The 16,503-nt window shown below is 40.9% G+C and overlaps 1 protein-coding gene across 3 annotated transcripts in view; it reads left to right on the forward strand.

The window, feature by feature from the left end:
• Nucleotides 1–16,503, forward strand: part of RNF32 (ring finger protein 32) — a 42,337-nt gene that overhangs the window by 12,948 nt on the left and 12,886 nt on the right. For all 3 annotated transcript variants that reach the window (XM_034640065.1, XM_034640051.1, XM_034640061.1), the window contains exons 5-7: nucleotides 3,059–3,091; nucleotides 3,632–3,756; nucleotides 3,931–4,039. In XM_034640065.1, coding sequence (XP_034495956.1) covers nucleotides 3,059–3,091; nucleotides 3,632–3,756; nucleotides 3,931–4,039 — 267 coding nt within the window. The remainder of the gene's footprint in view (nucleotides 1–3,058; nucleotides 3,092–3,631; nucleotides 3,757–3,930; nucleotides 4,040–16,503) is intronic.

The raw sequence follows: 16,503 nt of genomic DNA on the forward strand, positions 1-16,503 counted from the left end.
TTTCAGTTCGGGTCATGATTACAGGGTCGTGAGATCGAGCCCCGCATCAGGCTCATTGCTGGGGATGTGCATGCGTGGGATAGGTGGGTGAAGGGTATTAAGGAGGGCACTTTTTTGTGATGAGCACTGGGTGTTGTATGTAAGTGATGAATCACTGAATATTGCACTGTATGTCAACTAAGTAAAATTTAAATTTAAATTTAAAAAAAGGAGAAAAATCCCAAATACACAACCTAACCCTACACCTAAAGGAGCTGGAAAAGGAACAAGAAATAAAACCTATAACCAGCATAAGAAGGGAAATAATAAAGATCAGAGCAGAAATAAATGATTTAGAAACAAACAGCAGATCCATGAAACTAAGAGCTGTTTTTTTAAAGAATTAATAAAACTGACAAACCCCCCAGCCAGACTTATCAAAAAGAAAGAGAAAGGTCCCAAATAAACATAATCATAAATGAAAGAAGAGCGATCACAACCAACACCACAGAAATACAAATAATCCTAAGAGAATATTATGAAAAATTATATGCCAAAAAACTGGGCAATCAGAAAGAAATGAACAAATCCCTAGAAACCTACAGACTACCTAAATAGGAAGAAATAGAAAATTTGAACAGACTCATAACCAGCAAAGAAATTGAATCAATAATCAAAAATTTCCCAAAAAACAAAAGTCCAGGGCCAGATGGCTTCCCAGGGGAATTCTACCGGCTATTTAAAGAAACATTAATACCTATTCTTCTCAATCTGTTCCAAAAAATAGAAATGGGAGGAAAACTTCCAAACTCATTCTATGAGGCCAGCATTACCTTGATTCTAAAATCAGACAAAGACCCCACTAAAAAGGAGAATTACAGGCCAATATCCCTGATGGACATGGATGCAAAAATTCTCAATAAGATACTAGCAAATCGGATCCAACAGCACATTAAAAGGATTATTCACCACAACCAAGTGGGATTTATTCTGGGGCTGCAGGGCTGGTTCTACATATACAAATCATTCAATATGATCACCACATTAATAAAAGAAAGGATAAGAAAGAACCATATGATCCTCTCAATAGATGCAGAAAGAGCTTTTGACAAAATACAGCATCAATTCTTGATAAAAACCCTCAACAAAATAGGAATAGATGGAACATACCCCAACATCATAAAGGCCATATACAAAAGACCCATAGCTAATATCATCCACAATGGGGAAAATTGAGAGCTTTTCCTCTATGGTCAGGAACAACACAGGTATGTCCACTCTCACCACCGCTATTTAACACAGTACTGGAAGTTTTAGCCTCAGCAACTGACAATAAAGAGAAATAAAAGGCATCCAAATCATCAAGGATTTGGAGACAACATGATACTCTATATAGAAAACCCAAAAGACTCTACCAAAAAAACTGCTAGAACTAATATATGAATTCAGCAAAGTCACTGGATATAAAACCAACATACAGAAATCTGTTGCATTTCTATACACCAATAACGAAGCAACACAAAAAGAAATCAAGGAATTGATCCCATTTATAATTACACCAAAAACCATAAGCTACCTAGGAACAAACCTAACCAAAAAGGTAAATGATCTGTACTCTGAAAACTACAGCACACTTAATTAAAGAAATTGAGGAAGACACAAAGAAATGGGAAAGCATTCCATACTCGTGGACTGGAAGAACACATACCATGTTTATGTTACCCAAAGCAATCTACACATTTAACACAATCTCTGTCAAAATACCACCAGCATGTTTCACAGAGCAGGAACAAACAATGGGAGACTCTTCAAGATGGAGAACACACTGAGGGCTGCGGGAGGGAGGGGGGTGGGGGATGGGCCACATGGGTGGTGGGTATTAAGGAGGGCTCTTGTGATAAGCACTGGGTGTTGTATATAAGTGATGAATTACTGAATTCTGCGCTGGAAACCGACATTGCCCTGTATGTTCACTAACTAGAATTTAAATAAAAATTTGAAGAAGAAAATAAAAAGAATGGGGATTTGAGCACACAAAGGATGCTATTAGATTAAACGGTGATAATTTAAAAGGACCCAGATTACTGAGGCTTTCCAGTTTAGGCTTGTTGCCAGTAAGTTTCAAGTCGAGGTTTTATAACTTAGTGAGTTCTATTTATTGCAATATGTCTTCCATTCTTCCTATTTGAGAAATAAAGAGTAGAGTAGAGGAGCAGGGTCCCTAAGATCAGGTGCCCAAGTATCTGAGACGTCAGTGGTCCCCGGAGTCTTGCCCGCCCTCTCTTCTCTTGGTCCCACACACTTGAGAGAAGAGAAGCCAGTGGCTGAAGGCTCGGCCCCCTCACCAGGCTCCCGCAGTGCTTGGAGCTCACTGGTGCTGGTGTCCTGCTATCATCCCCCCGGCTCTCCTTCCGGAAGAACCACCCACCTTCCTCCTTATCCTACAGCCCAGAATGTCACTGTGGTGGGAAATCTGGGTCACAGAGAGGTGATATTTTCCTGTGAGCGTACTTCCCCCACATTTAAGAAAGAAAAGGTGATTCCTATGTCTCCAGGATTTACTTCTGAACCTCTGTTTAAATTTAAGTGTGTTACAGTTAACAAGCTGTGATTCTAAGCCCTTCAGGGTGCTGCTCAGTTGAACAAAGCCCCACACAGAGATGCCTGCTCCCCCTCCCTCTGCTCCTCCTTCCCCCCACATCCCCGGTGTGAGCTGGGCCTTCCCCCCACCACACACTCCAACTTGCACCCTTCTCAGAGTCTCCCCAGGAAATACACCTATTTCAGAAGTGGTAAATGTACACTAATTTTAATACTTACTAGCAAACATCGCATGTTTGATGTTTCAGATTGCTTTTAGCTTAGTTTTTCTTGTTGAATTATATGCCAGTGCAGTGCTCAACTTCAATACTAAATATTAGAAGTATCAAGGTTATTAATCTGCTTTTTTAATTTTTCAAAGAAACAACACAGCCTACCTTTTAAGCATTCCGAATTTTCATTTTAATTAACGCATTTACGCTGCTGCTCTTTTAACACTAATTTAAACTTCAAACATTTTTTGTCTTCTCTTGCACAGGTGCTGCTTTCATGTTCGCATGTGTTTCACAGAGTGAGTGACTCCGGCTTCCCTCCCCTCAGAAAGTGTGCAGTGCGTCAGCCTTGTAGCTCTCACTCCTCTAAAGTCTAAGAAGAACCGTGTATTTTATCCATAATGACCACTTAGAGTTAGAAATCTGACTTTAGGCTACGGTACAATTCATCCTGTTTTGAAAATCATGAGTTTTATGTGACAGAAGAACTACAGCTGTTTGTGTAACACCGTGCTGTTAGTAACACTCATCACGGTGACTGACAGCTTGCTTCCTGCGACTTCACTGCATGGGAGCCTGCTACACTGGGATCAGCTCCCTTGACACAAGCAGTTCTCAAAAGTTTTTGATGTATCTGCATGTATGTTCTTGTAAAATTCCATTTTTGGAACAAGTTTCATGAGGAAGGTGTTAACATCTGATGAAACTTCTTCCCTTTATAATCTAAATTGGACTGTCTCATCATTATGAGAGAAAAGAACACTATAATTACATTAGAAGTAAAAATGTTATTTATAAGTAATTGCTTATAAAATATTAAGTGAAATGTTTTTCTTCAGGCATGCCTCCAGGCTTTTGAAAAGTTCGCAAATAAAAAAACCTGCCCTCTCTGTAGGAGGAACCAGTATCAAACCAGAGTGATTCACGACGGAGCCCGGCTATTCAAAATAAAGTGTGCGACGAGGTAGGAAGGGTCCCCTCACCCATGGACACACCCTGCTGCAGCACCAGCTGTGATGACTCATTTTAAAGCAAGGAGGGACTCTGCCTTGGCCCTTGTCTCCCCAGGGCCTTACCCTGTTCTGAAGTACCTGTTAAGGCCATTCTGAGTGAGTCACTTCAAACATCTGTGTTCTAGGATCCAAGCTTGCTGGAGGGGACACGTGGTCAGGAAGTGGTACCAAGACCTGAGGAGAAAGGTACCTCCCACAGATGCCAAGATGAGAAGAAAATTCTTTGAAGAAAAGGTAGGTCAAGATCCTTGAATCTCCAGATAGTCTGTGCCCACCAGTGATTCACTGGGGTCAGGGAGGCCCACAGAGGCTGTGAAGCCCGGAAACTCACTTCATTTGTAGGCTTTGTACAAACGCTTGAGATGCGCTGTAAACCCCATTCAACATAAACTGGCTTTCCACCCCAGGTGGTGAAATACATCTACATTTTATTTTCTAGTTAAATCATAAAATTCATAAAAGTGGAAGAAGGTTAAATTCAAAACAAATTTGGTTTGGCCATTTCGTGACACTAGCTTAAAAAATCTCTTCAGATAAAGGAATGGATAAAGCTTAAGTTTTTCACATTGTTAAAAAAGTTTTATTTATAAAAATAAAGCTCCCACTGTGCTAGTTTCACCAAGTGTCTCCTTGGGCCTCGTGAGGTCACCAAAACATGAGTTTCAGAAATATAATAACCTCAGTTTCTACCCTTTCTTTAAGCCATTTTTTAGCTTTTATGTGTACTTTTTGGCTTACCAATTTCCATCACTGTACCCCATCCAAAAAGGGCAGGTGTGGTAGACCGGAAGGAGGCAGCGGAGCCCGGGCTCTGGCCTCAGTCCTGCCTCATCAGCTGGACCATCTCCTCACCTGTAACAGGACAGTAATGACCTCGACCCTGCAGAGCTGCTCTGACACTAGCGCACAGTAGGTGCATGAGAATGCACGACCGTCATACATGTTAGCGTGCTGTCCGAGCACATCTCTTTGGTAACCACCTTCGGATTTAATCATAGTCCATATTGTTCTTCGCAGCACTCTAGGATAGAACGGTGTTCTGACATCATGTGGGCTTTAAATCGCGAAGATAAAACTCACAGTTGCACTTTCCTGTAATCATTATTTATGGTAGGATCCCTTACACATTTATTTAGATCTTCCCTACACTTAACTTGATTTTTTTTAATGATTTTTTATTATATTATGTTAGTCACAATACAGCACATCCCCGGTTTCCGATGTAAAGTTCAATGATTCATTAGTTGCGTATAACACCCAGTGCTCCATGCAATACGTGCCCTCCTTACTACCCATCACCAGCCTATCCCATTCCCCCACCCCCCTCCCCTCTGAGGCCCTCAGTTTGTAAGGGGGGGTAATCAGAAGGGGGAATGAAACATGAGAGACTATGGACTATGAGAAACAAACTTAACTTGATTTTTGAGCCTGCACTCCCGTTTGGAATAACGAGTGATAGAGGATTACCTTTGACTGTATAAAAAGATCCCTTTTCTCTCCCTAACTGTTAAGTCCTTCAGCATGTGAAGCCTAAGTGACCTCAGTCCTGTGCTTTGGGGGAAGAGGCTGATGTTCACCATATGCTTCATGGTTTTATCAGACTCCTAATCTGACCTTCTCTGTGCATCTTGTAACCTCGCCATCCTTGTTTGTGTCCTGGGTGAGGGGTTTCTTGACAGTGCCCAGGACTGTGGAGGGATCCTGAAACTAAGCGCATTTAGGGTCGACTCTCAAACAGGATGACGCCAGATTTTCCCAGTACCCTTCCTGATCACTCAAGTAGTTGGTCCAAGCAATGTAGTCACCAGTGTGTGCAAGAGAAAATCAGGATCTTGGCTGATTGTGATGTCATTAAATCTCAGATTTAATTAAGAAAATACACTCCTCTGCCCTCAAGAGTAGGACAACATCCAATGCAATATATGGATAAATAACCCTAAAATCCTATATATCTTGAAGACGAGAAGACTGAACCACTGGTGGAGAGATGAGCCTGTACAGCAAGGGCAGCCTGAGCGCTGGGTGGAGAAGCCGCGAGTGCTGCCCTGCCCTGCCCCAGGAGGGGTCCGCTCCAGCTGACACCGGCATGGGGTGGCCCTGGGACGTGGGCAGCGCCTGCAGCAGCGCCTACTGGTCGCGGAGGTAGAGGCAGGCGGGGGGCTCAGAGGCTGTGGGGAGAGAATCTGCCATTCTACGTGTGAGTAAGAAAAGCTGTATTTTCTGAGCCATTCATGCACCTTATGGCATGAATTAGGGAGCAAAGGATATTTAAGGAAAGGGGACAGAGTCCTAGTGAAAGCCCCTCTTCCCGTTTCTGCATGCGGGGAGGACAGGAGAAAAACTTTGCTTTGTTCACCACTACCCACTTGACAGAAGAAACAGCAAATTGGCTAAAACTCCTGAGAACTTACTGGGAATTTGTGCACCTTCATCCTTCTTGACAGTGAGCCTTTGCTCTAACTACTTCCAATGTGGTGTGCTGACCTCCTTTCTCCATCTCCACTCCTCTGCCCTTTGTATCTGGTTTTAAAAGGTCCTTGTCTGTAGACCAAGATAATGAATTCAACCTAACCTGGAGTCTGCAGTGCTGTTCCCCACAGTGAACCTGTCTGTTGGGCAGTTTATCACTTCCTCGGCAACATCTTCCCTCTCCATCAGAGACTGGTGGTCTCTTGAGGGGTCACTCATGCTCAAGTCAGTGAGTGACTGTGTCCACGGCAAGTTTTCATCCTTCTCACACGTCCTCCTCTGGCTTTCCTCTATTCTGTGGTCTGTCAGTAATTCTAATATGTTATTACTCTTAGTAATTCTAATGTAATACTGTTTTGGCTTTCAAATCAGAAATTATCGATTTTTTTCTCTTACAAAAATTTTTTTAAAGATTTTATTTATTTATTCGACAGAGACAGCCAGCGAGAGAGGGAACACAAGCANCGATTTTTTTCTCTTACAAAAATTTTTTTAAAGATTTTATTTATTTATTCGACAGAGACAGCCAGCGAGAGAGGGAACACAAGCAGGGGGAGTGGGAGAGGAAGAAGCAGGCTCATAGTAGAGGAGCCTGATGTGGGGCTCGATCCCAGAACGCCGGGATCACGCCCTGAGCCGAAGGCAGACGCCCAACCCGCTGTGCCACCCAGGCGCCCCCACAAAATTTTAATTACAGATGATAGTCTTCTACCTATGTGTATTGTTTTCATTTGCTTACATCATCTTATTATAATTTTTGAAAATATAGGCTACACTCTGCTTTTACATAAAGCAGAGTCGTGAGGCTCGAATGACTATATATCTATACACAAAACACAAATGCACACACACATGCTTGCAAAAGACACACACTGTATTCAGATCATTATTCCCCAAAAGTATTGATTTAGTATTATACTCAATTTGTTGCACAAATAGGCATTTTATAATTGCTTCAGCTATCTATTTTTTTAATTAACTCTATAATCCTCAGCTCTCTCTGCTAGTTTCCTAAATGTTCTCTTCAATTTCATCATTCCTCTCTACTCACTTATCCATATGGCCATTTGGCCATTTGGCCATAAACATTGAAATCTATAACCCCAAACTTCATTTTATTTTTTTTAATCCAGTTAGTTAACATGCAGTGTAATAGTAGTATCCAGTGTACAATGTAGTGATTCAGCACACCCATCCACCACCCGGTGCTCGTCACAACCAGTGCCCTCTTTAATCCCCATCACCTATTTAACCTGTGCCCCCACCGACCTCCCCTCTAGTAACCGTCAGTTTGTTCTCTAGAGGGGAGAGAGTTCTTGGTTTGCATCACTCTCTTTTTTCCCCTTTGTTCATTTGTTTTGCTTCTTAAATTCCACATATGAGTGAGATCATATGGTATTTGTCTTTCTCTGACTGACTTATGTCACTTAGCATTGTACTCTCTAGCTCCATCCATGTCACTGCAGATGACAAGATTTCATTCTTTTTGATGGCTGAGTAATATTCCACTGTATGTATACACCACATCTTTCTCCGTTCATCAGTCGGTGGACACTTGGGCTGCATCCATAGTTTAGGTATTGTAAATAATGCTGCAATAAACACAAGGGTGCATGTATCCCTTTGAATTAGTGTTTTCGTATTTTGGGGGTAAATACCCAGTAGTGGGATTACTGGGTCATAGGATAACTGTGGTGTTGACTGTTTCCTTCACTGTGCAGCAGCTTTTTATTTTGACATAGTCCCTACAGTTTATCTTTGCTTTCGTTTCTTCAGGAAACATATCTAGAAAAAGTTGCTATGGCCAACATCAGAGAAATTACTGCCTGAATTCTCTTTAAGGATTTTTATGGTGTCAGGTCTCACATTTAGGTCTTTAATCAATTTTGAATTTATTTTTGTGTATGGTGTAAGAAAATGGACCAGTTTCAACCTTCTGCATGTTGCTGTCCAGTTTTCCCAACACCATTTTTTGAAGAGACTGTCTTTTTTCCATTGGATATTCTTTCCTGCTTTATTGAAGACTAACTGACCATATAATTGTGGGCTTATTTCTGGGTTTTCTATTCTGTTCCATTGATCTATGTGTCTATTTTTGTGCCAGTACCATATTGTTTTGATCACTACAGCTTTGTAATATAACTTGAAGTCCAGAATCATGATGCCTCCAGCTTTGCTCCTCTTTTTCAAAATTGCTTTGGCTATTCAGGGTCTTTTGTGGTTCCATACAAATTTTGGGATTGCCAAACCTCATTTTAGGAAAGGAACAACAATAAATAATAAAATAGGACTATTATAACAATATACTATAATAAAAGTTATATGACTCTGGACGCTCTCTCTCTCAATATATCTTACTGTCCTGCACTCACCCTTCTTGTGATGACCTGAGATGACGAAATGCCCCCAAGATAAGATGAAGGGAAGTGAGTGACGCAGGCACGTGACATAGCATTAGGCTATACTGACCTTCTAACAGTGCATCAGGGGAGGGTCATCTTCTCCAGGACCATGGTTGGCAATAGGTAACCAAAACTGTAAAAAGCAAGACTGCAGGGAAGGGGACAGCTGTGTCTATGTGGTCAGAGCCCAGAGGCTATCCTTTCTTACACACACCACTTCTTAGTCATTTACTGAATGGCTCTTACAATTAATGAGTTTTTCCTACCTATTTCAAACTCTCCTGCTCACCTATTGGCATGGTCTAGGAAATGTTAATCTACAATTTTAATTTATAATTTTAAATGCCAGTGTGTTTTGATGAAATCTGAAAATTACTGAACTATTGAATTTCACATTACCCAGGATTATATAGATGCATCCAGACCATGTGGATATATACACAAGTGATAGTTTGCGGAGAACTTATATCAATAAATTAAATTACTATAAACTACTGGGTGAAAGGTTGTTGAGGAATAGGATATTCACACATTCTCAAAGCATCAACCCACAGATTATGTATAATTTACAAAGAGTATGAGAAGTCTTTACATTGGAAAGGTCTGACAGACATCTCAACCCAACAAAAGAAAGTACCAATAACTAGACAAGTTGACACCATGTGCTAATATGCACAGAGTGCACTAGAACAAAACATCACCTTTGCACTTTCATGCCAAAAATGCTTAACCTGAACCCAATCAAGAAAGCATGTGATCAGGTAAATCCAAAATGAGGAATATCCTGTAAAACAGCTTGTCTGGACTATAAAATGTCACTGTCATAAAGACAAAAGAAATGGCTCAGGGATGTTCTAGAATAATGAAGTCTGAGAACTATAAAATTAAGATATACTGACAGGTCTTTGGTTGGATCCTGGATCAAACTAAAACAAAAAAGTGTAATAATCGGGATATTTGGGGATGCAAATATGGATTGTTATTATGATGGTGGTATGTCAATGTTAAATCTCTTCAGTGCATTACCAGTATTGTCGCTGTTGGGTATGGTGCTCTGGTTCTTGGGAGGTACATGCAGAAGGACTTAGGTAGGGGTGGTGTGTGGTGACGTTTACAGCTAACCCCTAAAGAGGTCACACACTCAGACATAAGTACATATATACAGAAGAGAGAATACACTGTAGCAAAATATTAGCAACTAAGACATAAGGATAAACTCCAGCAGTGTTGCACTAGGATGCACAGTTTCTAAATCCAAGGCAGTGGACTGGGAATTGGAAGGAAAGGGAGGATGGGAAAAGAAAGAGAGAGGGTATACACAAAAATAGGTTTCACAACTTATACCAAAATATATTCTGTATGGAACAAAGAGTTAAACAGGAAGATGGAAACAATGCATTTAGAAGAAAGCATTATAAATTTATGATCTGGGAGTAGGGAATACCTTTCTAGTAGGATTTTAAAACCACAGACAGACACACACACACACACACACACACACACACACACACACACCATAAAGGAACTGACTGCTAACTACATACACTTACGGATAGGGAGAAAAATTAAGACCGATGACAAATCAAGCAAACATATGTGCAATTCAAAGGACCAGGAGCAAACTTCCTTAGTACGCGACCAGCAGTTACAGAAGGAGGACTACAGGTGTGTGGTTACTATATAAAAAGATGTTCAAACCTGACTCATAATTTTAAAAAACTAAACAAAAATAAGAACCTGTTTCACTTATTAGATTGGCAAGAATTGAAAAATGATAATTATCTAGTATTGATGAGAATGAGGGGGAAATGGACATTCTTCCAAGCCATTGGTAGGACAAGGAACGTATATCCTTCTGGCTGACACTTCTCTGAGCCCTCCTCTAGAAGTCACCCTACAGATATCCATGTTCGCTGAGATGTATCCATGACTAGGTTCACTACAGCAATGACTATAAAAGAGAAAGAACCATAAACAGCCAAGGAGTCTGCCACCAAGCAAAATCCACACAGTGATTATTACACAGCAATTGTAAAGACCAAGGTAGATCTATATGTGGGGGTAGTAAAAAAATTCCAAGAAAAGGCAACAAGAAAGAATAATAAGTAGAAAAGGTAGGATGGTAGGGTTAAAATATAACAATAATTACAGCAAACATGATTGAATTTCCCATTAAATATCAAACTTGAATCACACTGAAAAAAATCCACTAATAGCTGCTTATGAGAGACATACTTGAATCAAATGAAATAAAAATGCCCTATTAAAGGCATGTTCAAAAATAAATGAGGCAAATGCAAAAAAAGAAATATAATGGAAAATTACAGGGCACCTGGGTGGCTCAGTCAGTTAAGCATCTGCCTTTGGCTCAAGTCAGGATCCCAGGGTCCAGGGATTGAGCCTCAAGTCAGGCTTCCTGCTCAGCGAGGAGTCTGCTTCTCCCTCTCCCTCTTCCCCTCCCCCCCCGTTCATGTTCTCTCTCTCTCAAATAAAATCTTTAAAAAAAAAAAAGGCAAAAGCTATAAAAAATAGAAAATCACAATAAAATAAATGAATATTAAACTGCATCTGGAAATTCAGAGTCTAAATTACACACTGTCCTGGCACTCACGACAGTGAGCACACTAGTATTCTGTGGTATATAGCTAATGCTATACTTAGAGGCAATTAGTGTTAAGCACATTTATTACTAAACAAGAAAGATGAAAAATAATGAACTAACCAGTCCAGTCAGAAAGCTATTTGAACACTAAAGAATTTTTAAATGTAGGAAGTAGAAAGTATAAAGATAAAAGAAGTAATTTATTAGGATAAAAGTAAAACCAGTAAGTGAAGCCAATAGCTGGTATTTAGGGAAAGAGAAACCAGAAGTGAATATCTCAACAGTGTTTAAAAACTAACAAGTACAAGGTAAAGTCTCACCAGGGTTAAAACAGATAAAACAGAATGCAGACACAGAGAGTGGGAGGCATAACCATACATGTGAAAATCATTTTAAAATGATAAAAGACTTGTATGCAAATCCATGCTCTTAAATCTGAAATTATAATTAAAATTACCTCCTATCAAAATAGGAAACACAGAAAGAAATATATAAAAATGACTGAGAAAAATTATATTAAATCATCTCAATCTTTACTGAAAATACACTAAATTAAACAGCCATTCCTAATAATGACAGCAATCTCGAGCTAAGTGACATTTCCTTATCACAGCAAAGACCATACATCAGAAACTAAAAACATATTTTTTAGATAGTGAAACCCTAAAGATGCAAAATAGGTTACCCACTATCATCACACTTTGGCCAATCCTTGCCAAAGCAATAATACAAGAAAATAAAATACAATGTGTGTGTGTTTGGATGTATTATATAGTACATAGTACATATATTATCTATACATATGGATTTAAAATCAATAAAATCATTTGAAAAGTTATTAGAACTATTAGAAAATGTTCAAATTCAAATTAAATATGCAATAATTATTTCCTACAGAGCTACAAGAATCAGATATAAAGTGCAATGGATAAGGGTTCCTTTCATAGTAGTTAACACCTAAAAATAAACTTAACATGGAATGTACAAATACTGATCAGAAATAAAATATTTTCTGGGGGTGACATTAGCAACATGGCCAAATAAAATGTTCCTCACTCATATCCACCCCCCCTTCAGCAACAACAGTCTGGCATCCAACCACAGTAAGAGTGCCTCTGTGGGAACTGTGGGATCCAGCACCATAGAGCAAGGGACCCAGAAGGAGTCTCACCCACCCATGTGTCCAGTAATAGGGATACACACCTTGGTTCCTATGGACCCTGAAGTGGCCCATGAACCTGCTCTAGCCCCTCTTGGCCACAGTCTGTGAGCCCCTGGAGAGCACCACCTCAGACAATCACCCACATATAAGGGAACTTTTGTTAAGTCCAGGTTTCCAAAGGAAAAGCTCCACAACGCCCATGGGAATGCTTTGGAGAGGGTCAGAGGAGGAGCCCCTCCCTCAAGGAGGCACAGCTCAGGGCCAAGAGAGATCTTGCCCTTGATTTCTCCTGCAGGGGAACATGAGAGCATGTCAGTATGCACCCAGCTTCTTCGGCTGTGTGGGACACTGCCAAAGGGACTCATCCTTCCATCAGGGTACTGAGTCACGAGCTGCATGACAGCAGTAGACAGACTCTCTGAGGGCATGAAAAAGTCAAGGATCCTACTGACTGTTGCTGCCTCCAGCAAGAAGCCCCCCTGGGGGTGCCTCATCTGCAGATCCCCCCCAAGGCCTCCAGTGCTGCATGTGCCTCACCTACACCCTGTGGCTGGCTTCCTTTCACACTCCTGATGGTGAGAGCAATCTCTGGCAGATGGCTAGTAAGCACATGCAGAAAGCCAGCCTGAATCTGTGGTCCAGGGAGAGACCACAGACTTGAACTTTTACATCACCCTTGGGAAAGCCAAAGGGAGGCCATCAGCACCTGGCCTGACATGATGCAGAATCCAGAGAAGGCATACAAGCATAAGAATTTGCCACAAGAGGGAGCAAGATGTGGAGCAGGTGTACCCACAGAAGGTCCAAGAAAGCCTCAGAACCCATAGCAGGGCTGACAGAAAGTACGTCTCCCCTGACGCCAGTCAGTAAGGACATAGAAGGCAACTGCTACTTTGGTTTGATGAGAGCAACACAGGACTGGAAGAAACATGAAAATCAGGCAGACATGACACCACCAAAGGATCTCAGCAACCTTCCAGTAACCAACCAAAGACGTGGAGAGCTACAGGTTATATGGTAAAGAATTTGAAACAGGTGTTTGAAGGAAGCTCAGTGAGGTGCAAGAAAACACAAAAGAAGCATTTGATGGAATCAGGAAAACAACACATGAACAAAATGACAAGCTCAACACAGAGAAATAACAACAAAGAACCAAATAAGTTCTGGAGCTGAAGAACAGAGATAGTAGCACCATGAGAATGGATCAAGCAGAAGGAAGAACCTATGAATTAGAAGAAAGGAATTTTGAAATTATCAAGTCAGAGGAAAACAAAAAAAAAAGGAATTAAAAAGAGTGAAGAAAGCATATGTGACCTTTGTGATACCATCTGAGGAAACAACCTGTGAATTATGAGAATCTCAGAGGAGAGAGTAAGGGGTAGAAACCTTGTCAAAAGAAATAATGGCTGAGAACTTCCCAAATCAGTGAGAGATTTGGGTAGCCAAGGTTATGAAGCTCAGAGTCACCAAAGTTAATTTAAAGAGAGCTTCCCCGGAGAGCCTGGGTGGCTCAGTTGGTTAAGCATCTGCCTTCGGCTAGGGTCATGATATCGGGGTCCTGGGATTGAGCCTCAGGTGGGGTTCCCTGCTTAGCAGGGAGCCTGCTTCTCCTTCTCCCTCTGCTCCTCCCCCATACTTGTGTGCTCTTGCGCTCTCTCAAATAAATCAATAAAATCTTTTAAAAATAGAAATCTTCCCCCAGATATGTTACAATAAAACTCAAAAACCAAAGAATCTTAAAAGCAGCAAGAGAAAAAAAAAAATTCCACACCCCCAGGGGAACACCCATAAGGCCATCTGCAGATTTCTCAGCAGAGACCTTGCAGACCAGGAGAGAGTGGGACAAAATATTCAGAGTGCTGAAAGGAAAAACTTCAACCAACAACACCCTCTCTCTCTGGCAAAGGTATGCTTCAGAAATGGAGGACATTTAAAGATGTTCCCAGATAAACAAAACTGAGGGAAGTCATCACCACTAGGCCTGTCCTACAAGAATGCAAAAAGCTCTTCCTCAAGCTGAGATGAAAGGATGCTAATTAGTAACATGAAAATATATGACAATAACACATTAGTGCAAGTAAGTATGTAGGCAAATTCGGATTCCACTAACATTGTAATATGATGAACTCTGTATATAGTTTAAAGGACAAAAGTATTAAAAATACCTACAGCTACCCCAATTTGTTAGTGAATGTACACTATAAAAAGGTAAACTGTGGGGCACCTGGGTGGGTCAGTCGATTGGGTATCCAGCTCTTGATTTCGGCTCTGGTCTTGATCTCAGAGTCATGAGATCAAGTCCCGCATCAGGCTCCGAGCTCAGTGGGAAGTCTGCTTGACACTCTCTCCCTCTGTCCCTCCCCCTGCTCACTTGCTTGCACACACTCTCTCTCTCTCTCAAATAAATAAAATCAAAAAAAAAAAAAAAAAAAAAAAAAAAAAAAAAAAGAACAACACAAGCTTGCCAGTAATATGAAGCTTGAAAATCTAGCATAGGCTGAGATATTTGAAATAAAGATACAACTCTTGGTCTTGGGTTCTCATCACCATCCAGCCGGGGTCAGAACTAAACATGTGCACTCAAGTCCAGTTGCAGGAGAAGCAGTGTGTGTAGCTCTCCTAGTAATCCACCTTTAAAAAAAAACAAATAAATTCCAAAGCCAGAATGAACAATGACTTTATCAAGGCTCCTCTGGGTGGGAGCCTAGCTTTGCAACATAGTGACATTCCAGAAATGCTGGGTTTTCCTCCAGAAGTTTGCCTCACAACTGCCTTCTGACACCTGTGCCTTTTCATGTGCCTGTCCACCCGCCACCCTCCCCACCACCTAAATGTGCATGGAACTGTACATCAGCAAACGGTTAGACATCTAATGTTTGAATTTTAGAAACTGGGAAGTTTACAAAGCAAAATGTGCAGTAACAATATGCTACCTTCAGGGGGAAAGTCTATAATTAATAGGAAAGAAAGGCAAAGAGGGAAAAGAGTGTGATATTTTTAGGCATAATAAACTAGGAGGCGCTTGCTTTGTGTAGAGCTTCAAGATCTCACCAAGATGGACATGTTTTTAATACTGCAGATTAGATTAGCTCAGGTCATTCTGTTTTTATAAACTGACCTCTCTTTCTCGGAACAGAACCTTAGCCTTGCCTCTTCCTTCCTCTGTTACATGGGGATTAATGAAGTCTCTTACTTTAGTTTCCACACACCTGCTGGATGTTAGCTAATTAATAAAATACAGAGGTCATCTTTCTACAAATAGTAATGCTTCCATACACTGAGAATTTCTTTTTGCGGGTGTGTCTTGCTTTAAAGTATCATTGGCACATTCCTAACAAACTGAACAAGAACAAAGTGATGTCGTGTTATAATGTGGGTTCTTTTAAATAGATTACAGTCCTGTGTAAAGAACTGATCAAATGTTGGATTTTGTCCCTGAGAGTGTCAGAGAATTCAGCTGGAGTCAGCAGTGCCTTTGTGAGAGCGGGCACTGAGGCTGTTGGGGATGGCACAGCAAGCAGTCCTGGGGCAATCTCACAACATGTCTCGGTGAACTCCAACCAGAGCTGCCCAGAGAGGTCAGGAAAGCTGCTGTGCTCATACCTGTCACCAGTGTGTACAGAAAGCCCAAGTGTTGCCCACAATGCAATGCTTGGTCCTTGAATGCCTTTGATCCTTATCTAGAAATTCTGCTAGCATATGTCATATAATTGAGGTACGGTCTTTTATTGCTGCAATTAAAACTTTTCAAATGCATTATACTATCTCCACCCGAGCTAAAAGTCCTGACCATTGTTTGAAAAGTAAGGTTAGTGATTTGTCAGATGCTGTGGTTGACCTGAGGGGCTGCCTGCGCCCACACCCACCTACATGAGATTTCTCCTACTTTTTTCATTGACATCTCACCAAACAGCATAATGGTCTTAAAGTTTGTTTAGTCCTTTGACTTCCTTTATCACATAGAGATGGCAAACATTCTGTTGCTAACTTGAAGTGGCTCCAAGCAGCAAGACTGGGAGGATATTAAACCAGTAAAAGCTTATCAACTGATTCATTGATATGC

Source organism: Ailuropoda melanoleuca, chromosome 1, assembly GCF_002007445.2.
Source record: "Ailuropoda melanoleuca isolate Jingjing chromosome 1, ASM200744v2, whole genome shotgun sequence".
In the NCBI taxonomy this organism is placed as follows: domain Eukaryota; kingdom Metazoa; phylum Chordata; class Mammalia; order Carnivora; family Ursidae; genus Ailuropoda; species Ailuropoda melanoleuca.